At 37.1% G+C, this 25,702-nt stretch overlaps 1 protein-coding gene across 1 annotated transcript; it reads right to left on the bottom strand.

Annotated features, from left to right (window-relative positions):
- Positions 1–3,096: 3,096 nt before the first annotated feature.
- On the bottom strand, positions 3,097–25,283 carry PRP4K (pre-mRNA processing factor kinase PRP4K). Its single transcript, XM_082014953.1, is given in 16 exon segments — positions 3,097–4,064; positions 4,755–4,841; positions 5,309–5,460; positions 5,970–6,084; positions 7,057–7,210; positions 8,397–8,534; positions 9,786–9,933; positions 10,298–10,388; positions 11,858–11,931; positions 14,327–14,537; positions 16,128–16,209; positions 16,943–17,098; positions 17,356–17,529; positions 20,593–21,786; positions 24,729–24,755; positions 24,757–25,283. Coding segments are annotated over 16 exon segments (3,075 nt in total). The 5' UTR covers positions 24,825–25,283; the 3' UTR covers positions 3,097–3,860.
- Positions 25,284–25,702: the final 419 nt, after the last annotated feature.

Genomic DNA, 25,702 nt, shown 5'->3' with positions numbered 1-25,702 from the left:
TTTTAAGTATACTTTATTAATTCCAAGCAATTGCCACTTCCCAGCATCCTCCACCCGAGTTACAGCTTTGCACGTACTGTAGAAGATTGCTCTATCTCCAGTAGTACCACAGACCGGTCTGCCTTCTGTGTACGGGGCACTATACACAAAAAGGTTCTTCAGAGGTTTAATGCCACTTACCCTATGTATGGAGATAAAGTACAATTAACAAGGTTTTCAAAGAATCATTATATTCTAATCAAAAACTCTTAAACAGTTTTTAAATGATAGTAGTATACACCAAGGTAATAAAAACACATTCTAACTGCATAGGGCTGGTATCTTGTGTTTTCTGAATGCTTGGCAAACTACGTTAGTAAAGTGTGAAGCTCCTTGCCACCAGGAGGGAGAAGGAAACAGAAATTAACACAGTAATTTGGCCAAACTTTCTACATGTAGGACCTCAGGTGAAGATACAAATTACATCTTCACATATAGGAGGAAAAGATAAATTATCCTCCCTCTCAGATCAGCTGAGAAATATTTCAACATGAAAACTCTGTTGCACAACTCTCCTGTTTGCACTGAGCTGCAACCACTGGAATGCAGCTGACTGGAGTGGCACTAGCAGCTGCTCTGCTCTCCTCAGTGACCACAGGCTACTGGGACAGGTAGTACCTAAAACTGGAGAGATTCCTTAGCACTGTCAAAAAGTCCTCAATTCCAGAGGCTTTTGAAGCCAGAACTAGAGATTTTTCTATTGCTCCCAACAAGAAGTATCAGCTGAAGCTGACAAGCTGAAGCTGAGGACTGCAACCCACTTGGTTTGAATAACTCCTGCCAGATACAGTCTCTGCATCAACAATAAAGTTTGACAGAATTAAAATAAATAATGCACTTGCTGAAGTTAAAAGAAAAAAAGTGCATCATCTGCTTAAATATTTACTAGTTAAAACACATGTATTTTAACCAAATATAATGGCAGATTTTTTCCTAAATTTCATGGGGTTTGTATTAATCATTCTATCACTTTAAGAAAATGGCATTTAAACAGTAATGCTTATTTACCTACATTTAATCACAATAAAAAAAAAAATCTTCAACCAGAAATGAAACAAGCAGATCTATGTAACAAATTATAACACAGTAAGTTATATTTCTGGAATTATCAGTACTGCAGCACTGTTAATCAATTCTAAATTGGAATGCTGGAAACCAAAAGATTAAGACAGCATTACACAAAGTATTTTTCATATCTTTTATAGGACAGAAACCTTTGTTCATGTCTTCCGGTAGCCATCATCTTCTTTTGAGCTGCACCTACAACACAAAGAACAAGTAAACGAGCAACTTTATGCTTCTCCAGGATAGCTTAAAACAGTTCTGTAGGCATTAAGGGGCATCTTTTCTACTGCTTTGTTTCTGTATCACCAACTCATTTCACTGTTTTATATTCCTACTTTAAAGACAAAGTACAAAGCAACAGAATACTTTCTGTAAGCTATTATTACATCTGTGTAAAACTGCCCTCAGAAGTGCTGCCTACGTTGTAAAAGTGCAAGTTACTTTCTGTATTTATCTAGCAAATAACTAGTATTTCATTAAATGTGAAAGTTAGTATTTTTTTAATTTCCTGTATGAATGAGATACCTTAACATGTGGAAGTAAGAAAAGATTACTTTTTATTAAGAATTTTACAATATAAATTGAGAAGAGACAGGTTGAAGGTTCCAAATAGGCATACAAAACCACCCATCTCCTGCTCGTTTTCGTAGTTAGTTCATTACATCTCCTTGGTGGGGTATTCCCCACCAGCAGAATGACTGCTTTGGGTCATTTTTCCATTCTTGAGTGCACTAAGAGTGCATGATTGTTGCCATTATGTACCTAGATGGATACAAAAACCCTTCTTAGTTCAAGGAAGTATTATAAAGTACGTGAAACCATTGGGTTTTCACAGCTTTTCAGAATATATTAATAAAAACAAAAAGATGAACTTCTTAATATTGTCAGCGAGAACATTAAAACAGCAGTATGGACCTGCAAAGTTTGATTCTGGTTTCCTCACGCTGTATAACCAACTCAAATGTTTCAAGCCGTTTTACTTGTTGCTAAATGTTTATCTACACATGCTGTCAGAAATAACCTTGTTAGGAAGGTGAAGTTGGTGTCTCAGCAAATCAGACCCATGGAGTAGGCGTTGAGTGGCCTGTGACTCGCTTTCCTTTTTCTCTTTCAGCACCATCAAAAGGAAAAGTGAGAAAAACAGCACAAACATTAGTTAAAGCCTGAATTTAATCCTATGTCCTACAGGAATAATTTCATTACAATGAAAGCAGACAGACATTATCTGTAGGGTTTTTTGCTTTGTTTTTGTTTAAGCAGTGATAATTATATATCTAATTAACATAGCCTATAGCTCTCCCAAAGATCTTAAGGTTTAATAAGGCCTTTAATTAAATGATTAATAGGAAATGCAGGGGTGGTTCTTACAAATTACCTGATTTACCATCACTGAAGACAGATTCTTTTAAAAATGGCTACAAATGCCTTGTTCACAAAAGACTTTATTATCTAATGATGCATACTGAAAACATACAGAAATCTGCATGGTCCACTTTACATGCAGCAGAACAATCTTCACTTTACAATAAGTAAGTGTCAACTGTTTTATGCAAGAGACAACACTTTAAAGTCACATTTCTTAAAGAAAAGCTTCATTTACAAAAGAAATAAAAGGTAAAGAAGCAATTACCGCTTTTAAAAAGCAGCTGCTTTGTTCAAGAGTGGAAGGTTTATGCCTGTATTGAAAGACAACATGATCACAAATAATGAAAACAATGAACAAATGAAACACTTTTAGCATAAAGCAGTACACTTTCAAAATGACATACAAATAGTTAAAAATTTCATTATGTTGTCTATCTATCCTTTAGATATAAGGTCTTTCGAATGAGATCCCAACATATGTAATTACTAAATGAAAAAACTCTTCTGTAAGTATTGGTTCTATGTCATAGTGAATTGTATTTAACAAAATGTATACAAAGTCTATAGCAAGTTGATTAAAAAAAATTAAAGTAATAAGAAACAGTACACTGAAGGTGCTCTATCCATCAAGTGCGCACTCTCAAAATTTTAAATGTGATGAACAGAACAGAAGTTGTAAGTATGCCACGGTTGCAATGCCAGAAAATAAAACAAGATCATTTATCAAACATGCAGGGAATTCTGCCACAATGCTATTGTCTCTCATTTGTCAGTTGTTCCAGTAAAATAACAGCTTAAACACCGGTGATGTTGATGGGTTAGCTTACCTTCAGTGTACTGAAAGTTGTACACAACCTGCTTTAAAAGAGGAGACCATCCCTGCGGCAGGCTCAAGAAGGAACAGACCCCCTTCGGCACTGACTACACCAAGGGCATGCTGCTGTGGCCTGCACACACACACCTAGGAAAATGTGAATATAAACAGCATTTATGCTGGCCATTTTTTAAAGACAAAAATGAAGCCAAGTCTGCTAAAAACAAATCAACCACCCAGTATTACTGCTCTTCTTTTTTTCTTTTTTTTTTTTTTTATAACAGATGCTTTTTTCTTTTTATAATATATACGAACTGCAACCATATACATTAGCATTGTACTTCTGTGCAGTCTTGGCAATTAAAACAGTTCTACAGTGAAAATTTTCACATAAGACACAAAACAGAATTACTCTAACATTTCTAAAAGAAATATCAGCCTTGATGTTAATTCAAATGTATCATTTCTTCCTCAACTTTGCAGGGGAAATATTTATGTTTATATACATTAATAACTGCTGTGAAATTTCTTCAGTCTTTGTATCTTAATTACTCAAACCCTTTGAACTTCTTCATCTTTAAATTTTTTCCTGGATGAAGGCGTGCTGCAGAGCCTGGTTGATGCTAATCCGTTTAGCTGGGTCTAACATTAGAATCTGGTCCAACAAGTCCTTTAGCTGGTGTACTTTTTTACGCTGGTCTTCAGGGAGTCGTTGGCACCCAATCAAGTCTGCTAACAGGTCCTTGGTTGGATTAATGGTGCTCATAACAGTAACTTTCTCCTACAAACACAAAAATGGCAACCTTGTAGAACAGAAGTAATGCACAAACCCCCTATCCCTTTTACAGAGCTTCTGCAGCAACTTTTCCGCAGGGATGTCTCTCATCTGATCAGCAATGCCCTTCGTCATCATATAGCCTCATAAATCTGCAGGCGGGCAAGACTGGAAATAGCACTTCCAGGGTAGGCCAAGGCTGCACCTTTCACCAACAGCAGGTGAACACATGAACCTAACATCCCAGTTAACTGAGAACATCAAAGTTCCACGTGGAAAGTTCCCATATCTGACCACGAATTCTGTGATTCTTGACAAATATACCATGTTAAAATGATACAGAAAGTAACAGTGACCTCCTACAACAGGAGCACATCAGACTGAAGTTGTACGTCCTTCTCTAAAATGAAGGCAGAATTTCTTTCATTAGTAATTTAAGTATAGTTTATGTGGAGATTCCCTGTATACCTACCAAGATTAAACTTACATTTCTCTTAAATGCATTCCTAAATAGTAGGAAAAAAATATGTTGCCAGTTTATAACCATGTAACCTGCCCATTCTGCTGCAAAAGGACATTCTAATAGTTTATAAAATCTTTTTTTTTTCAGCTAGATGTCAAGACACATTTGCAAGACCAGAATAGTAGGAAAGCTTGGAAAAAAGTAATAGGTTAGTCGAGACATTAAGGACTTACCCTTTCTGTCACTTTATCTACTTCTATATACATAAAGTTGAGATTTTGATCAAAGTGCTGATCTTTGAACACACCTTTTCGAATCATCTGGAAAAGGAGGGAGAGGCAAGAGTTTCAGGCAAGTTCTCTGCGTCTTACAAATTCCACAATTAGCATCAATGTCTACTAACTTACTGCAACATGAATAATTTAACACTAATGAAAAATATATCAAAAGGACAGTAAGAAATGTGTAAACTGAATAAAAAAATACAGTTCAAATCAGTTGAAAAAGGGCACAGCATCTTCCATTGACTTACGTAATTTTTTCAGGTCAGTGCTTAGAAGGTTTCTGCTTTCACTTTATACTTAGTCTATGAAAAAGAAGCTGTATACTTTCACTTTGTAAGATTTTAAATCAATATTAATTATACAGTCAGAGCGATTTCTTAATACTTATTGCTGTTAAGAAAATATGTATATGGTAAGAAACAGAATTCAGGGAAAAGTATGTTCTACTGTTTATTACAGCAGTTTCAGATTTTAATTAAAAATCATATACTTATTTTTCTTACCTTGTTTGGCATCTTTCCTTTGAGATCCATGGCTAGTTTCAACATATGGTTATTGGTTTTGCCAGGAAAGAGTATTTTTCCTGTATAAAGTTCATATAACGTGCAGCCTACAGACCACATATCTATACCATAGTCATAGATCTTTCCTATAACTGAAACAAAGCAATTCCAGTTAATTCCATAAAGGCAGCCTTAAAAGATCTAATATTACAAAACCAGACAGATGAAAAAACTCCGATTTGTAAACTATATAGGTGCTCCTCCTCTTAGGAATAAGAAGTCACCACAAAAGAAGGATGCAAGTCTTTAAGCTTTTGCAGTATCCCTATTTTAGAACGGGACGTTTTTACCTAACACCCAAACTAATCAGCATGAATTAAGTTAGTAAAAAACAAGAAGTCAGAACAATACCTCTAAATTAAAACATAACTATAACCAATCAGAATGACTTCTCCCTGTCCTCACTGAGCTGACCACCAACATACATGAAGAGTCACACAAGCATGTTTTCAAAGTCTGAATTTTTGACTGCCATCATATTTCCAGAGTGATGTTTTGCTAAGACCAAACAGAGAGTAAATTTAAGTCAAATTCTCATTTGCTAGTACTGGTATATCCTGCTACTGCTTATGATACGTGTAGCCAATCCAAACGTACTTACTGATTTCTGGAGCTCGGTAAAACCTGCTAACTAGATATGGTGTGATGTCATTATCTGCAACATGTGAAGCTGATCCAAAATCACAAAGCTTTAATATTGTTTTAGACTCATTCACCTGAAAGTTAAACATAAATATCCATTAGCACTATTTGTAGACAGAATTATCAATAGCACTGTGAAAGTAACAATAAATTTAAGTCAGAGATAAGAACATTCAGCCTTTAAAATGGAAGTTCTTCCCATATTTCAATCCTTCCTCTCTGTATTCTAAGGACACTGTAAAACCTTCTTAAATTGGAAGTGACAGTTAATGTCTTCAGATCCTAGGAAATATAAAAAACGTCAGTTTTTCATACTTTTCCCTTACCAAAATATCGTTGGTAGACCTGGATTTCATTCCAGATACTGAAGTTATTTCAGTTTAGACTTCCAGCTCTAGTATCCAGAGTATCACTCATAAAACAGAATATTACTCACTTATGCTTACATAGTTTTTATGCTCTGATGGCAAGAAGTGACCATTTTAAATAAAGCAAAAATCTGAGTTTTTCATGGGGATGACCACCAAGAAAACCAAAGGAAACATGTTTGATTCCTCTGATGTAGCGCTCACACTCTGCCAACCAGAACATTTAATGGGAACAGAAATGAAAAAAAAAATAACATTAAAAAAGGCTTTAAGGACTCCTCCCCATTATCTCACTCACATAAACAAAATCTCCACCCAGACTCAAACAAACTACTTCCATTTTGCAGAAGGCAAGAACATTTTTCAACTATTGATGGAAAAAGTCCTGAGTTTTCTCCTAAGAAAGGATACTGTCTTACTTTGGAAGGTCTGCTTTCTAAAAAGATACAAGTGGATGCAAGTTTAAGAAAGACTGTACTACATAAAAGATTTTACTTAAACGCTGTATTATATTTCTTACTATTTACACCACAATATCATTTTACATCAAAAAATGAACCCTTAGCATTTCAGATAAAGTAAATTTTGACTTCACCTAAATTAACAGCATGTTACTCATTTCAAATACTTAATTTTGCGTGATAGACTGTGCAAGACAAGTTTCAGTGTATTACTTACCAAAATATTATCTGGTTTAATATCTGCATGTAGGATATTGCATCTTTTAAGAAGTTTTAAAGCCAGGAACAACTGCTGGCTGTAGGACCGCACAGCTTTAATATGGAGTCCAACATCTTTCCCGTACTTTTTCAACACCTCTCGTAAATTCATACTATTAAAAGGAAGGGAGAGAGAAAGAATAGAAAACAGATTAACAAGGAAAAACATAGTGGCCTCCTAAACTGTAAGACAAACTTGAAGAAACCAGTTAGACATTTTTGGAGAAAAGCAACATTCAACTTAACATACATACTGTTCTGTTAGCTGCGGCAATGAAACAAAAATGCTGGTCAATCAGATCTATCCTATACTGTCTAATTACTTACTAGACTGGACTTACTTAGTTCAGAACACATTTTTAATCAAGATTAATTTGAGCGGATTTATTTGCACATGAACAGCATTTTCTTAAAAACTGTACTACCCTTGTGCTCGTTTTCTGAAGAAATAAATCAAAAAAAGGAAGTATGCAGAGGTACAAGCTGAGGAAGTGATTTTTGGATGACTTAAACAGCAGATAAAGAGATCACAATTTCAGGACAAAACCATCATTGGATATACATAATGTACAAGTGTGTTATAAAGAGACAGTGCAGCACAAGAAAATATTTTTTTGTATGCCTTATTATGAAAATATAGTAATTTCACAAACTTGCTTTGTTTAACCATATAACTTCGCTTCACCTCAAATATGGCAAAAATTAAAAACTAACATACACAGAAAACTCAGGATACAAACAGCTGATGTCTCTAAACAGAAATGGGAACTAAGACAATTAAGATGTCTACAATTAACTTGTCAAAACAGCCTAATTAGTTAAAGGAAAATAATTAAATGAAAAAGCCATTGTGCAAACCACTAACTATTTTCTTCCTTAGACTGCTGTTATATACGTATTCTTCACAGAATATACAGCATTTGCTGAACCTTTCTGGGAACACATTCTTAATCCAAACCCACAAAATAAAGAATTATGAAAACTAATACAGATATTGTGACACACACACAAAGTATCACACGAGCAGCACTGGTGAGATGAACTATCTTTAATAATACTTATTTTGTTGCAACTGTTGTCCAAAGTTCACAACGATGTTTTAAGTTAAATCAGAAATAGTGGATTTGTGCCTCCAGGTGATATATAAATATAAATACTTTTTTTAAAAAAATGTTTTTTGCATTCTTGAATCGTGGCAACAGAACAATGTATCAAAACAACAGCCAAGAACAAAATGGTAAAGATCACTCAGTAGTGCTTTACTTTTTTACACAGAACCCCAAACATTTGCCATCTTACCTGAGTGGCTCAAATACCAGACAGAGATGTTGTTTGTGGTAGAAATGCCTGAACAATCGTAGACAATGAAACTTGTCATCAGGATCTGCATCATTGAGCTTCTTCAAAAATTCCAGTTCTTTTAGGCCAGTTTTTTGCCTGAAAACAAAGAAATATGATTAGAAAACAAAATCAGTGAAATTCTAATATTTTTTTATTAATCTAGCCATTCAACTTGCATAGTTATAATTATCAGGAAATGAGAAGTATCTCATCATTACTCAGTGTACCACTGCTTTAAAAAAAAAAAAAAATCACAACAGTGGTTTGCTGTCAGTATCTACACATTGGGTAAGTTTGTTTAATTCTTTGATTGTCACTGTGCCTTTGTAACCTACTCATCCTTTCCTCTTCCCTCCTGGTTGCATGTAAAGCTAGAATTACGATTTCCTCCTGTAATAGCAACACTTTAGTTTCCAACAGCACTCACTTGAGAAGTTTACTTAAAAAAAAAGTACTTAACCATGTACCTTATTAAAAAGGTTTTAAGCTAAACTGACTAGAGTCAAGTACACACCCGAACTGATTATCTATACAATGTACCAAATTGAAACAGCTTATCATGTCCTCCTTGCCTTTTTTACCTTTCCTAGTTACCTATTCATATTTCTCAAAATAACCCAGTTATTCACACAGCAAGACAACGTTTAAAATTTCCAAGGTAAAATGCATGGAAAATATTTTCATTTAAGTTGTCTTTAATGGAAGAGGACATAATACATGACTGAGAAACACTGCAGCAGACACTGAAAATTATTATCATAGACAAGTCCTCACATAACGTAGTTTAATAATCATACTTGTTCATGTTCACTCATTCTGAAAGACTTCAAATTTTTTTTATTTCAACAGGGAGAGTCCCATCCCTTTTTATATATCTTACATACATGCAAACATATACAGAATATACAAAAATAGTTAATGTACGGATGTCTCTCTGTAAGTTGCAGCTGATCAATTAGGATCCAACCCATCGCCTGCCAAATCGATTTGGCCCATCAAAACAAAATTTTTTACAGTCCACGACTCCCATCTCAAAAATTTTAGGGCTGGGCAGGCCTTATTAATTAACCGTAACCTTGTTCCTTGCTACCACTGTTCCCTGCAGTTTTGCAAATGAGAAAGTGCCTGATGAAAATGCAAGTACCCTTCTCCTGTGATAGCTGTAAAGAAGCATGGATGCATAGTCCTCAAGCGCTTCCCATTATCTGGCTCATATTAGCAGAAAAGGCAGGAATCACAGCTGTAATCTGCTACTTCACTTGAAACAAAGGGAGATTCAAATCACACCATGAAAAACTTCCAACTGTTACATATGCTTTATTATCATTAAACAAAAATATTACTTACATAAGTTCATTGTTCCTGATGATTTTAACTGCTACTTCTTGGTTTGCTCTTGCCATGTCCCTGGCTCGCACTACGTTACTGAAGACTCCCTGACCAGTGTAACCATAGACATTGTAACGTTTATCTAGAACTTCACCTATATTAACACCTGAAGGATAAAATCAAGCAATTTAAAGAGTTATGAGGGATATACATAATGAAACTTCTTATGAAAAATAAACCATACTGTGTAATTCAGAAAAACAAGATAAACAGTATAATCACTTAATTTCGTAGTGTAAAATGTTAGCTTTGTGGAAATTACGGGGAACAAAGTGTGAGTCTAAGTCTGGACACTTTTCAGAACTGAGGTTAAGCCCCGCATGCTCATTTCATCCATTACATTACAGACTCAGTGAGGGCACTGTGGTACACTGACATTAGAATAACCTTTCAGTACTTTTTAAGTGAAGATCTTTTCCATTCAGCACCCTCATTCTAGCTGTCCTTGCAAATCAACAAATACAACTTACGGTAATAGCCTTCTGCATCAGTCCAGTTATCCCTGAGATTGGGGTTTTCTTTGAAGTCTTTTCCAAACCCGGCAGCCCTTAGACGAGCACTCTGAAATAAAAAGAAAAGTAACAGCTTTGCTTGTGTGCTCTGTTTTTCCTTGATGTTTACGTAGCAAAAACCCTTTTTCCCTGCTGCAACACTGTTCCTCTCCACAGGACAAACACACTTATCTTTGTAGGAGAGAGAAACTACTGAACACAAAAAGCTATCTACATACCAGTATCTAAAGAATGATACAAGGAAAGAAGATGGGAACAACCAATAGAATTATTATTAAACATAAATGGGCAAAGTTTCAATTAATACCCACAAGGAATTTATACAAGTCATGTTAGAATGCACATTTTGGGCCATCCGGGTAAGAATTTTTACTTACAGTAAGTTTACAGTAAAAAAGTTTAGCAATTTGTGGGGAAAATGTAACTGTTTAAGCCTTGAATTTCTGCTCGCTCAATGTCACTTCACAGATTTCATACTATTGTACTTATGATCATAAAATGACTACAATTGCTATTGACAGCTCTTAACAGAGTTAGCTCACAAATTCAAATCTATGGGTAGTAAAGAATATCTTCAATTGAACAACAGTTTCTGGAAAAGGGAACTGCTCACTTACAAGCCATTTAAATTCCTACTTGTAATTTTCAAATTTTTAAAAGCAAAACCCCCTCATTATCCTTCAAGTATTTCTCTTCTTCCAGGTCAAAGGGGGGTTGACTTTTTAAAAATTATTATTATTATCATCATCAGTCTTACTAGAGCAACAGCATGGCAGCATTTTGTCATGAATGCTTCTGTCATAATAGATTATGTCTACCATAAACAAAAATTAACTGGAGAATTTCTAAGTTAAGATGGAAGTTGTTGTCTTGACTTATTTCTGTGTTGTGCATCAGCAACAATGAGGTAGATTTACAGAGAATGGCAAATAAAGTCTCAAAACTAGTCACTGGGCCGCCAAGATTCACACGCCACTTCAGCACATTTAGTGAAAAGTTGCTGGAATAGTGCAAAAGTAAAACAGGAAATGCATCTCTCCATCTGGGAGAAAAACAAAAAACCCAAGACCACCAAGTTACTCCAATACAGCATCATTAGCAAATTAAAATATCTTACACAGACACTTTTTAATTAATCATACATGAACCTTTGAAAAAAGCACATATTTAGAACAGTGCAGCATGGTAACATTAACATAAAGTTTAACTTACAAATAGGTTTGTTACCGTGTGCCATTATAGGTCCTATTCAAACAGCAGATTAATTCCCTAATTGCTTACTCTGATAGAACTCCCATTAATTTCAGCCGGTTTTCTTTCACTGAAGTATTAATTAAAAACTATGTTGTCTGCCTTGGCTGATCAAAAGATTCAGAACATACCATTCACTCAGTTAGACATGCTTTCATAAATCAAAGTTCCCACAAACCTCAAGTGACAGTTAACTCTCTAACAAAAATCAAGCAAAAAAAAAAACCCAAAAAAACCCCATATGTTTCATCTCCAAGAATTACCTACATCAAAGTATGCAGCGAACATATCATCTGATTCTGTGAACATATCAGGAGCTAGCAGTTTCTTCTGAGCTGAACCTTAAAATGAAATTTAGATTACTCAACATGAAAAAGACAACAAACTAATAACTGTTACCAATATAATTTGTAACTTGGTATCTTTACAATATCATCTTAACATCAGTGTGTTGGTAAAAAATAGTTCTACTAATCTTTCTAGCAAATACCATTTTACCTTCTAAAAATATAGAACTCAGATTGGTTAAGTTCTTCAAAGCACTGAAAAATTTAAACCTCCTTGAAAAATTAAGTATAATAGCTTTCAAATAATTCCCACAGCAGAAACAAAAAAGTTCATACTTACATGATCCCTACAGATAATGACTATATATTCAGGGTTTTCTGTTAATCAGAAGGTATTTTACTAAAAAACAAAACTATAAAGCCGAGAAGTTTGGAAAATGTTTTCTTCAACTCTGTCAAAAAGGACCTCATGTGCAGCTTTTAGTCAAAGACAACGTTAACTATTATGTTTAAGAGAAACATTTTTAATGTGGGCAATGTTATCCCTTTCTCACCTTTTAATCATCTTTAAAGTCCCAAAGACATTTTACTTGGTTGATAAGATAAAAGCAAAGAAATATAAATTAAGTGCACATTAGTGAAAGCAAGTAATCATCAAACTATTTCATAACACACATTATGGTAGCATCCCTTCGTGACCACGGTAAATCACAGACACTCCCTTTACAGTATCAAGCAATGGAGAAAATACACAACCTCAGATGCTTCATGACGCCAACCACTTTCATACAAAATAACTAGACTGAAATGTTCTGACAGCATCAAAAATTCTCATCCATCATGCTGACACTGTTGTTTCAAGGTATAGACCTGTCACCTTGACACGATGGGGGGACAGGTTACACCACTGTTTCAAGACATAGACCCTTCCAGCAACTTCCTCAAATTTTCTTTTTAGTTCCAGTTACTCACACTTGCACTGGGCTACAATGAGTTATTAACTAGTTCCTTAGCAACTTACTGTCCTGCCTCTATAAGAGGAGAGGGTATAAATAAAAGATGGCTCTTACAAAGAAAGGCGATCCACTGCTTCCATCTATTGTTATTGCCACCTCCAACCCAGAATCCTACCCATATATGAAAATTCCCAGACTTGAGTGTAAGTGATCTGTTTTTAAAAAACAAACCTTTTTCATGTAGTTAACAGTTATATTTTCCCACACTTTAGTGGACAAAATTAGAAAGCAGTACATGCCTCTGACAAAAAAGGAAAAAGATATATATTGTCTGTTACACATAAGATAACTAAGTCTAAACTTGTGGTATGCAAATAAAGGAAAAGTGCATAGGATTGTTCTCCTGCAATGTAGGTGTAAAGAACTATCTGAAAACATACTGCTCAAGGGAACACTGGGACAAACTACAGAGCAGTACACCAGTCCCAAAGAGGTGCAGCTTTATTACTTCAAAGAGAAGCATCCACTGGAACATAGCATATTTAGCCCCCCAAGGATGCATCTAGCACGTGACATGAAACACAAGCTAACTGCCCAACCATTTCCTGAGGGGTTGGGCAGGTTTCACAGCCCTTGTTAAACAGCGTGCTGTTGCAATTAACTGTAAGGAGTTTAACTGAAGCAGTTAAAACAAGCTCAAGTACGTCCACACAGCAACTAGTCACACCTTTTGACTATTTGGAAGATGTACAGTAACCCACTTTCAAAAGACAAAAAAAAAGGCAGAATTTCAGTAATTTCAGTATTACAGGGTGCACAGGGAGATGCTCTATGTTCCTTTTGCCGCAGAAGGCACAAAGGCTGGTTTCATATCAAGTTGTATTTCATTTCATTATTGTTGTACAATAGTTTATGTGCAGGGAGGACGAAGAGGAAATAGCCATTTCTTCAGCAAGAAGTTCCGCCACCAAAACGGACTTACTAGCAATGACTCTCAAAAGCCTTAAGCATTCTAAATTACTACAGACACACCTATATTCTTCTAACACTGGCTTTGACCAAAAAAAAGGGACAAAAGGGACATGGTTTCCAACCCACCCGAAAATAAAGACTAGGACTATATTAAGCTTCTAAGAAAACAACATGCATAAGTGAAGAGAAAAATTTGGAAGTTAAAAAGGGTGATTCTTAACTATAAAGACAGACATTGTTATTTGCTCTTACAAATTTATAGCATGAATTTTGTTAAGAGTTATTAGAAATATAGAGAGCATGTTGCATTCATATTATCCTCCTGAACAAGCAAGCTCTACTTTAATGTGGTAAGTACCATAATATTCGTGGAAACATTCTCAAACTCTGTCCAAAAAGTCCATCTACTTCCAAGTCTGGAAGTATATAAGGAAACTAAGCAAAATGTCTCTCTTCAAGTGCTCTGCTTAAGAGTTGAACTTCCACAAATTACACTATACAGTGAGATTTCAGATTCTTACCATTGTTCTGTTCAACTGTCATGAGGTTGTGCTTGGCTTTTACTGATGCCTCAAATGTGTCCACATTTTCCCGTTCGTACTCCTTAACATCGGCAGCTACTCTTTCTAGGATGTCATCTGGCGAATTTGAGCGACTGCGTGTACTACTTTGAGGACTGCTTGGTTCAGATGGTACAGATATATTACTGTCTTCTGTCTGGCCTTTGTATTTCTAAAAAGAAATATAATTATTAATCTCACGATCACAGCTTATCAGAATTTAAACATTTTTATACTCACTCTTTCAATGGTTTGTGCTAAACCTTAATCTTTGCTTTTATAATCACCTACATCTCTAACAGCAACAGATTATCTGCAGAATGGGATACAGCTTTTGAAAACTCATTTTGCTACAATGCACCACAGCCCAGACCTTAAAAGAAGACTGAAACATTCATGTGTGTCCTTTAGGCTTTTACGTTTCTGCAAAAAGCTATTTTTATTGAAGACTAACTATTTTGTAGTGTGTAACAAAATGTCAGTACCAATAAATTCATTACTAAACTATTCTGGCACACAAGCAGTGAAATAAAGTCTTTAAGGAAAAATTAATAATCTTGTATCTTACATTCTAAAATATTTTCCATTTTTATTAGTGTTACGGTACAGAAAACTAGTTTTGAGATTCAAGTTCTTTTAAATATTTTTAAATTTCAATTTTATTTTAAATTCCAATTTTAAATTTGGAAATCTTGTTTATTCATTCATTCTTTCATTTCAGATGCATTAAAAATTACTTCTTTTAACTTAAGTAGTAGGAAATTATACAAATGTCACTTCCTTACCCAAAAGTTAACAATCAAACTGAATAAATGCTGATACCACTTAGTTATCAAGGTCAAACTATCTAATAATGCAAGCAGAGGTTTCCCATTTAGGGAATGAAGCTCTGGAATTTACTTCCTGCATGGACTAAACAACAGGTGTAACCGACCTTTAAAACTAATTTACTCTATATGGTTTTGCTCACTCAATAGTTCTGATGGATTTTACAATGGGCTTGCATAAAAGTCAAACGATGAACAGTATTTTAGTGCTGCTTAAAATACGCAGCACATTATAACCAGCATTTTTATAACTAAATGTTAAGTAAATACACTACAGCACTTTGCTTACTACGTTCTAACACTGTGTCAAATCCCAACTTCAAAAAAAAAAGATACCTGACTTGTGCTGTAGAATTACATCCTCTTTCGCCACAGCTCCCTTTCAGGGGTCCAAATCACATACTACCTGTCACTATTGTGAACTTCTTATCAGGAATAAGAAGTTCATGGGAACTCACATGTGTAACTGAATACATTATTTACTTTCATGAAGAGGGAACCCATGTCAGTGGCTTTAAGAAGTTTTGGAAATGGACAAGGACAACTTCTACAGGAAATAAACTGACCAGTTAGGTTAACTGATATGTAACTTAATGTTATATTGACATCATGATATCAATGACACAGCTATGAAGAAAACGAACAGATTAAGATATTTGAAAAACATTTTAAATGTATCATAGGACTGTCAGAGACCATTTAACTGTAGCACAAAAATGGACTCACAGAAGAGTTGCTTCAGTCTTAAAAGCACTGTGGTTGCAATAGAAGTGTAAAGTTTAACTGAGACCAACATTTACAATGAATTAATTGGAAAAAAAATAGTAATTACTATCAGAATGTAGTAATAGGCTAAGAGTTTTCATTTATCACAACATTTTACACTAAAACATAAAATTAATTTCTGTAACCCACATGATAATATAATTGTGTACCTGAACAATTGCTTGCCGCTGTAATCTTCTTTGTCTTATCTCTGCTTCTTCATCCTCTTCTTCCAAATCAAAGTCTTCAAGACTATAAAAATATAATTACTTTTTATAGAATATCATAAACATGCTATCTACTGAATTTTACCCAATGCAATTCCTTGGTGTAGAAAGCACACAATATATTAAACAATGTCTGCTCAACTGACTCAGAAAGCAAAGGTGTACTAAATCCCAATATGTATATTTACATCTCCTTACAGGGAAAATTTATCTTTTGACATCTCACTGGGACTTGGACCATTTAATTTTTAACAGCAAACAATTAACAGTAACTGTTTTTAAGGAGAAAAAAAAAAAACCCTTCTTAATTTTCATTTCAGCATCATTCTTCCTTCATAATTTGATTAAGAATGCACACGCTTGTGCAACTGGATTAAATAGGTATTTAGTAAATATAAAAACAATTTGCAGATAGCAATTAATTCTTTCAGCTGTTACAGTTTTTCCTGGAGCAGTAAGCCCCAGGACACAGACCAAATATTTTCACAAGATACTGAACAAGCTGAATTTAGAAACCGAACAACATATCATCCCCTCAGGTCTGCCCACTAACCAACAGGTCTTGATATTTCTTGCATACTTCAAAGTTTTCCAGATCATCCCAACAGTAATTTGACAAGATCACAAGTACTAAAACATGATTAAGGTTTTAGGTGATAACACAAAAACTATACCCTGAAGATAAATGTCAGTTCATTCTCCACATCAGTGGATCTGTATTTTTAGATAATCAGCACAAATTAGAAATCGATTCTTACTTTTCATCTGATGAAGACTCCTGTTCAGCTTTCATACCCTCAGAAAGACTACCTTTAAATTTGTCTTCTTTAACTTTGCTTCTGCTCCTACGTCTATGGCCACCACGTGACCTGGACCTCCTTCGAAGGCGAGATCTACTTCTTCGGCCTCTATCCCTGGTAACAATAAGAGGGGGTTGGGTTTTGGTTTTTTTGAAGAAAAGGAGGAAAACCTATTCATAAAACATAAAGGTACATAATAACTCCAAGTAATAAAACAAACGAATTAACAGAGGACAAAATGAACCCAACTCTTCTAGCATATATAAATGTGGACAAAAAATGCATCGTCTTTTTACACATAAGACAGAAATCTTTATTCTTTTAGTAGTATTTTACAAAACATATTAAAAAAAAAAGTAGTGTGTCTTTACCTCCTCCGAGGAGATCTACTCCGCCTTCTTGGAGATCTGCTACGTCGAAGGGGTGAACGAGACCTTCTTCTGATGGGGGACCGAGACCTTCTCCTGGATGGGGACCATCTACTGGGTGGGCTTATATCTTTTGATCTTTCACGTCTAGACAAAATATCATCTCTGGTCCGCGTTCTTAAAGTAGAGGAAGAGAATGGTAGTAAAATCAGGAGCAAGCTGAAAACAAAAAAATCACAATTCCCTCTAAAAGCTCACTTTAAAATCTTACTGCAGGTGAGGGACCACCAGATGGGCTTCTGAGGGAGGGATGGATAAGCATTCTGCAGAGCTGTCTGCCCACCCTGGGAAATACATGCCCCTACATAGGTCTAGTTCAGGACAACTCTGGAAACAGAGCTTGTTAATTACTACCACAAAGCTAAGAGAGGTTTTAAAAAAAAGCTTGTGTTTAGGTCTTACATAAACAGTGGCCTGTTTTCGTGCTTCTCAGAAACAGTATTTAAACAGTAAATAAAACCCAAAAACTAATTCTGAGAATTTTCTCAGCAACATTACAACACAGTATTGAAATTTAGGACCATGCGATTCCACAGCAATGACTTTAACATCCATTTCAATTTGGGCACTAGAACTGAATGGCTTCAACATTTCACACATTCTAATACAGTAGCTGAAAACTAAATTTATTCGTTAACATGTAAACTAATCCTTCTCAAATTAAAAAATAATTCAAGTTTGACACTATACACTATTCAAGATTTGTTCATTCTTGCCTACACAGATTCACAATTATACAAGGAAAAAAATCCTTGATGGGACAACTACATTAAAAAGCTTGTGTTCCATGAAAGCAAGACTTCAATCAAAAATTGGAAAGGATAGAAGTTGAAGATATTTAACAACTATACTAATGAGGCTTCAACAGAAATTCTGGGACAATATTTCCACACCACTGTTCAGAGAAAACATTGTTACTTACTTTCCTTTCCACCAACCCCCCCCCTTTTTTTTTTAATCAAATTGGGGCAAGTTATTTCAGGTGTTCTCTCTCATCAATGAACAAAATCTCTTGGGTCTGAAAGATTAATTCCACCCATTCTGTAATGCTTTTTTGTTTGTTTTGAGACTGTTATATCAGCTTCAGTTACCTTGGCTATGTATAATGACCAGGCATACAGAATTGATGCGAAATAGTAAAGAGTGGGACAGAAGGAACATTTATGCACATGCAGAAGTACTGGCAGTTTCCACAAGAAATTACTGTGGACTCAAATGCTGGAGCAGGCTGATCCCTTTAACTCATTTAATTTATGTTATGTTCTTGTGAACAATATTACAAAAGAAGTCACAGGATGAACTGACAGTTCCAGGTTGCCTGGCTAACAAAGTGGTTGTACTGCCAAAACCCAATCAAAATATCTGTAAAAAACAATAAATCACTTCAGGGATCACAGGTGTGAGATAAAAAGTAGGATATAAAAAGTAAAAGCTGATTAAGAATTCATAGTAAGATCATATAATGAGTAACTTCAGTCAGAGACCTGAGAAGTAACATACCTGATCAGAACCCTGGAAACAAACCTGAAGAATAAAATTACTGGGAATTTTTGGTTAAAACTCTTCATTAAAGCTCCTGAAGTTCTCGGGCAGCCTGGGTAATTACAGGTAGTTAAACCTCCAACATAGTTGGGAGTTAGTTCAGGATGACCCATGAAGAAAGATCATTCCCGCTGATTTGCAAACACTTTCAGCAGAAAATACTTCTTAGTAGTCCCCCACTCACCATGCTGCTCATCACGGTATTACAGAAGTATGAACTTGATAGCAACATTCTAGACACATGCATCACTTGAAATAGGGTCTAGACAACTAATTCAAACTGGCTGCAATGCAAGCTGTCATGAGAAATGAAAACTGAAAGATGCAAAAACGCTATGGAAGAAAAGTCAAATACTATGTCAAAGAAACTTAGAGGTTGCGCCAATACATTCCTGATTCACCAGAAAGCAGTCAGATAAACTGCTAGCGTTTACAATACTTGCTTAATCTGGTTAACACCACTGGGGCCACACTCCAAAGTACTGGCAGCGTTGTTAAGCAGTAGCATAGACAAACAAGCAGATAATGTGCCTGTAGAAGATAGTCCAAACTTGAAACCAGAAAAACCTTAAGTGATGCAGTAGAAAGACTTTCACATTTATTAGGTGCTTATTTACTAAGCTAGATCTTTGTGGTTCCAATACATGGTTTTAAATTCATACTTCTTCGTTTTTAATTCTCAGCGTGGGTGAATCTAAACTCCATGATAAAAAGTCTTAAATTATTCATTATCCAAAAGTAATGCTGAACTCTTGTTCAGCAGCAGAAGTAATTCTGCCTGTTGAACTTCTTACACTTAATGAATTAACTTCCGAAAATGTATATGTTTATGTTGTTCTTTGCTCTGGAACTTCCCATACAGGCCTTATCAGATTCAGAGCAGGAGATGCTCGTGATTATTGTCTCGTGGTTTATATTAAATTTCAAGGTTAACTGCTTTCATAGGCCAAACTGTCTTTTTAAAAAATGCAAAGACTAAAAATACATTAAGAAGAGTTCAGTCTTTCTCCTTTAAGTGTATGCAAAATATGGTAATGATATACAACAGACCAATAGCAAAGCAACACTACCATACCTCTGGCAAATGAAAAATACAAAATATTTTTAAGAAAAAAATGACTGTGAGAAGGACATCTTCATATAAAAGATTTGCTTACATTCACACATGCTGACTCTATCATTAGGGTTTTTTGTTTGTTTGTTTGTTTTGAGGGGGAAAAGGGGTTAATCACCCACTTTTAACCAACACTGATATGTAAGAGTGGAGGGGGCTCTCACTCCACAGAAATTTCTGAAAGCAACAGAACTATTAACTAAGAAACAAAATAGAAGTCAAATTCTGAATCCAACCGCCTGACAAAAAGGAGAACCTGAGATACAAAACTTGATCCCAGTAACAGTGTGAGCAGCAAGTAACTTGGCACTTCAACAACCAGAGTTCAATTTGCATGTCTGACAGCTGGGGGGAGTATTTTTTAAAAACTGAATACATACAAAGTAAGATCATAATATAATGCACAATCCAATTACCTTTTAAAATACCTGTTTTCAGAATAAAACAAAAAGATAAACACCAACCTAGAAGATAGTTCATCCTGTAATGCATTTTTGCAATGGTTCATGACATCTTTAAGTTACCTTGGAGAAGACAGACGCCTCCGTTCTGATTCTCTTCTTTTCCTTTCCGCTGACCTACTCCTCACTCTTCTAACTGGAGACCGTGTTCGAGAGGGGGATTTACTCTGTTTAGATCTACGATCATTAAAGAGAGGGGATCTGCTTCTTCTTGACTTTTCACGCTGTTTGGGAGATAAGCTTCTTCCTTTTGGGCTACGGCCAGGTCGTCTAGGGGACCTGTTTTCTTTCCCTGAAGAAGCATCTTTAGAAGGAGATTTAATTGGCTTTTTTTCTTTGTCAGTCTCTGATCTCCTAGGTTTTCTGTCTTTGGACCGTGATCTTCTATCTTTGGATTTGCTTCTTAGTTCTGTTGGAGATTTAGATTTTCTGCCACGATCTCTGCTTTTGTTGTCATTAACAACTGGAGACTTCCTGCGATCTCTTGATTTACTTTTCTCATCAGCCTTATTTCTGTCCTCTGGGGGAGATTTAGACTTTCTGTTTTTCTCCTGAGATCGCCTTTTAAGCATTGGAGACCTGGATTTCCTAGTCTGATCTTGAGACTTACTTCTCTTATAGGGACTTTTGGATTTCCTCCTCTCTTTTGACTTGCTTCTAGCAGTCTTCTCTTTGATTCCATCAACTCCTACCTTGCCTTTCTTTTTGTCTGATCTGTGTCTAGTCCTTTCTTTCGATTCACTCTTACTTCCTTTCTTGGAACTAGTTTTATTGTCCACAGGTTCCAATTTCCCCTTAGTGTTTGACTTAGCTGTAGGTCTTGTTCCATTTCGCACTTTTTCATTAATCTCCCCCTCTTCTTCAGAGCCTGACTCATAACCTTGTAATATTAATCCCATCCCAGACTGGACTTTTCCTTCCATTAATTCGTTTTCAAGTTCAGCTTTCAATAATGCTCTTTGTTTCTCCAAGTCTTCCAGAGGAGCTAAAAAATCAATTTTAGTTCTTTTAGCTGGTCCATCTTCCTTGTCAGAGGCATCAGCTACCTCTTTCCGTTTATGTTTCTTATGTTTGTGTCTGTGTTTATGTTTTTTGTCCTTATCTTCTTCTGAAGAATGTTTATGTTTCTTGTGTTTACTTCGGTGTTTGTGTTTCTTTTTTTTGTGTCGGCTGTGCTTGTTCTGCGGTTGGTCTGCCTCTGATACTTCCCCATTTTCTTCATTAACACTTCTCTCAGATGCATCAGCATCCTCAACCCTGCAAAAAATAAAAACTACAGATCAGTACTATCAACTCACTGCAGTCCTTAATCTTGTGTTAAGCTGAGAGTCTTTTTTATGGTGGAAACTAACTGGCATTTAATTACCTACCACTGGGAGAATGAAAAACGTATGACTAATGTAAGTTATAACGGCAGATACATTTCCTCATGAACAGGCAGCTATGACGGCAAAAAGAAATACTACAGAAGGAAGGTACTGCAAAGGCACTAACAAGACATGTGAGTGAAATCAATACTTACGCTTTTAGGTTCAATACTGACAGTATCTGTTAATAGCGTACAACAGTGCTGCATATTTATGCATCCTGTCAGTCCATCATCTATCTCATCTGCTGCTCCACTCCGATGCCTAACCCAAGCTATGCCTTTTAAAAGTGTTTTCAAATAGCAGAACATAGTTGTGCTCCAAAGAGCAAAACTTATGTCACAGGATGATGCTGACCAGCTAATGAAACCATCTCGCAAAATCTCATGCAGAGTCAATTGATTCTCTGAACTGCTATTTTCTTTCTGTAAGTGTACACACCTGTTAGAAAATCAAGAACTGTTCTTATCATGCATATATATTACTTATGCAATACAGGGAACACTACTGAGGAACAGGATAAATTATGGAAGCCTAATTTCAGAAAAGCTTTCTGACAGTATAAAGCAGACCATCAGCTTCCCAAGAAAAAAAACGTAATCTTTAGACCTGTATAACAGCACTGGCCAAATAAGCAGAAAATAAGTCTACAGCAGATTATGAAAATAATAATGTATAGTGTTTCTTCTAAAAAAAACCCAAAAATTTTCAATTAGCTAGCCACAGCAACAAGCCATTTAAATAGTGTGCTTCATAACTTCAAAAATCATAAAATTCAGTCCTGACATTATGCACTCACTTATATTATCTTCCTTAGATCCTGAAACTGGCTTACCTATAGATTTTTTTACAGTGTTTAGCAAATACCTCCTGATCTCCCTCAGAACATCCATTAAGTTACTGTCTGTGGTAAGTCGCATATTCGTCTTTTGAAATCTGTTGCCAAATATTATAGGTGCCAGGGTTCATTCTTCTACAAACTCACCCCATCTAAGCTGCAGTTTCAGAATTTACTAGCTAACACTTTCTTTCTGTAACTCAAGCCTTGTGTGTTGAAAAGAAATTCCTTAAACATGATGGTCATGAGTGGTGGGGAGATGTACACAGAAATGCAGAGATACCTTCTGGACTCTACTAGTTCTATACAACAGATGTTTCTGAAGAATATGATCATTGATCCAATAAAATAAATATCTCAGAGGTATTCTAAGCCAAGCCTAAAGGATGGCACCTCACTATAAATTTGATTAGTGTCTTCCTAATGAGAGATAAGATCTTCAAACAGTGCAGTTACTGATTCTCTCCTGCTTGAGTTAATGCAAATTCTAGTACTAGGAAATAATCCAGACTTATCTGCAACATACACTAAAATTATTTGCTAAAGCCATTAACACTTTAGTGCTCTGAAATGAGAAACTTCCTAAGGGAACAGACTGTTTTGAGTTAAAAATATGCCATATTCAGAGACATAAGTCAGAATGCTGTATGCTTTTTCTTCTACATCTTTCCCGCTCCTTCTGCTTACTCAAATCATATAGAAAGAAGAGTGTTTTTCTTAATTGCTTCCTCCTGACACTCCACACCACTATGACATCAGAATATTAGAAAGCCAGAGGACAAACTGCCTTAAAATAAGTGTGTTCTACGTTGCATTTGGCACAAAGGACACAAAAAAGAAGGAAAAGGTATTACATAGAAATTTTTTCAACTTGGGTTTGCAATCAGAGCAAGTACGTCATTGATATAAATTGGTTAAAGGGCAGAGAAATAATTTTTGGAGAGTCGCAAGGATAATTTTAAAGGCAACTATGCATCTTTCAAGATTTCTTTCAGTCAGACACAGGATGCTGTGTAAGTCCCCAATAACACATTAATGGTACTTCAACTTGTTATGAACATATTACAGAACAGCAAAAATCACATCCATTCAAGCTGCTCCAGATTAAGTCTTCCTTAACAGCAGAATGCGACACTGAAATCTGTAAGGAAGTTATTTTGTTATCATATGTATTTTGGTGTTATGCAATAACCTCACCTTACATTCCATAAAAGCAAGCTGGTAGTGGAGGCGCCAGATGAGATACAGCACCATGGCAGTACCTCAGGCCACTATAGGCTGCTTATACAACTGCCAGCTTCTTTGCATTTGAACCTCAACTATAACATTAATAGTAATTTCTTTAATACACATTAACTATTTCAGAGTTTATTCAAGTACAGGAATTTGTCTATTCCAAGTAATTCCATGAAACCACGGATAAACTTTTACTTCAATGCTTCAGAGGTGTGATGACACGGATGAGAAACCTTTTAAAAAGACTTGAGAAGGTGATGAGGCAGATAGGTAACCACATGTTTTGGTGCTCATGGCTTTAACCAGGGAGGAATTGTGACACGGTCTTGTTATAGCCCCATTTTTTCTTACTTCTGAATTCAAGAATGATAGGAAGTTAATGAAGATTTGAAAAAATATTTCACCAATCCTTCCCTACATTCAGGCTTCCTACCGCCAGTTTTTAACCTTACTGCTCTTTGTTACATTTCTCTATACAATATTATTCTTCACATGCTCAGGTGTTTTACATGGTTCACACATACATCCGCTGCTTTTCCTGACCCGTTTTCTACTCCCACGATTAAAAAAAAAATAAAGCCTCAAATCGCTACTTAAAAAGGGAGGGAAAAAAAACACAGAAAGGGGTTTATATAGCTAAAATGTTTGCATAGTTAAGTGCAGCAATGAAATAAGCAATAGATTGTCAACATCGGGCAAAAGTTCCAGGGAAGAAAGCGTGCGCGAGCGTCGACAAACCTAAATCTAACGATGCTCACTGGGGCGCCGGGAAAATACACCCCCGAGCCCCGGTCCGGCGGGGAGGCGGCAGCCCGGTCTTCGCTTCCCGACGGGAGCCGGGAGTTGCCAGTCATTTCCAGGGCTGGAAGGAGGGGCTGCCGGCAACAAATCGCTTTCCGCTCCCACCAGCACAGGCACTTTTCGTAACGCGAGAGCGCCCGGGACTCGGGGGAGGTGGGCTCGCCGCAGGGCGGGCAGCGGCGCGGCGGCAGGGCTTCCCCCCACGCCCCGCTCGGACAGACGGACAGAGCGCTGCGGCCCGCGGGGCTGGCACGGGGGACGGGGACGTCCCGGAGAGCGCCGGCCCGGCTTCGCCCCGGGGATACCCGCGCTTCGGGCACCGCCGGGCACCCCGCTCGGCCCGGGAGGGCAGCGGCCTCGCAGCCAGGCGGGGAAGATGCGCCCCCCCCACCCCCCGCCCCGCCGGCAAAGCCGCTTCCCGGGGAGGGCGGGGCAGCGGGAGCGGGGAGGGCAGGGCCCGAGCCCCCCTCGAGGCGGGAAGGCGCACGCGGAACTGAGGACACGCGCCCGCGGGTCCCGGCTCCCATTCCCCTCCCCCCACCCCCAGCGGGCCGACTAGCGCGCGCCCGGCTCGCGGCCTCCGGCGCCTTCCCCCTCCCCCACCCCGCGCGCGCCTTCCCGGTCCCCAGCCGGCGGAAGGCGGCTCCCGCGCCTCGGCCCCGCCGGGCCGCCTCACGGCTGGGCGACCGGCGAGCGGCTCCTATAGCAACCCCTCTCCCCCGGAGCGGCCGCCTTCCCCCATCTCCTTCCTTCTCACTCGCCACCTCCACGCACGCCGCTTTCTCGTCCTCCCCGCCTCCCCTCGCCCGCACTTCACTCTCCGCCTCCCTCCTTCCCGAGGCGCCATCAGCGAGGAGCCTCCCCGACGGTTTCTTACTCGGGCGCTCGCAGCTCGGGCTCCGCCGCAGCGGCCATTTTGAACTTCCAAACT

Source organism: Phaethon aethereus (genome assembly GCF_964289735.1).
Source record: "Phaethon aethereus genome assembly, chromosome: 2".
Taxonomy (NCBI): Eukaryota; Metazoa; Chordata; class Aves; order Phaethontiformes; family Phaethontidae; genus Phaethon; species Phaethon aethereus.
The sequence above is the reverse complement of the archived record's forward strand: the minus strand, read 5'-3'. Positions and strand labels throughout refer to the sequence as shown.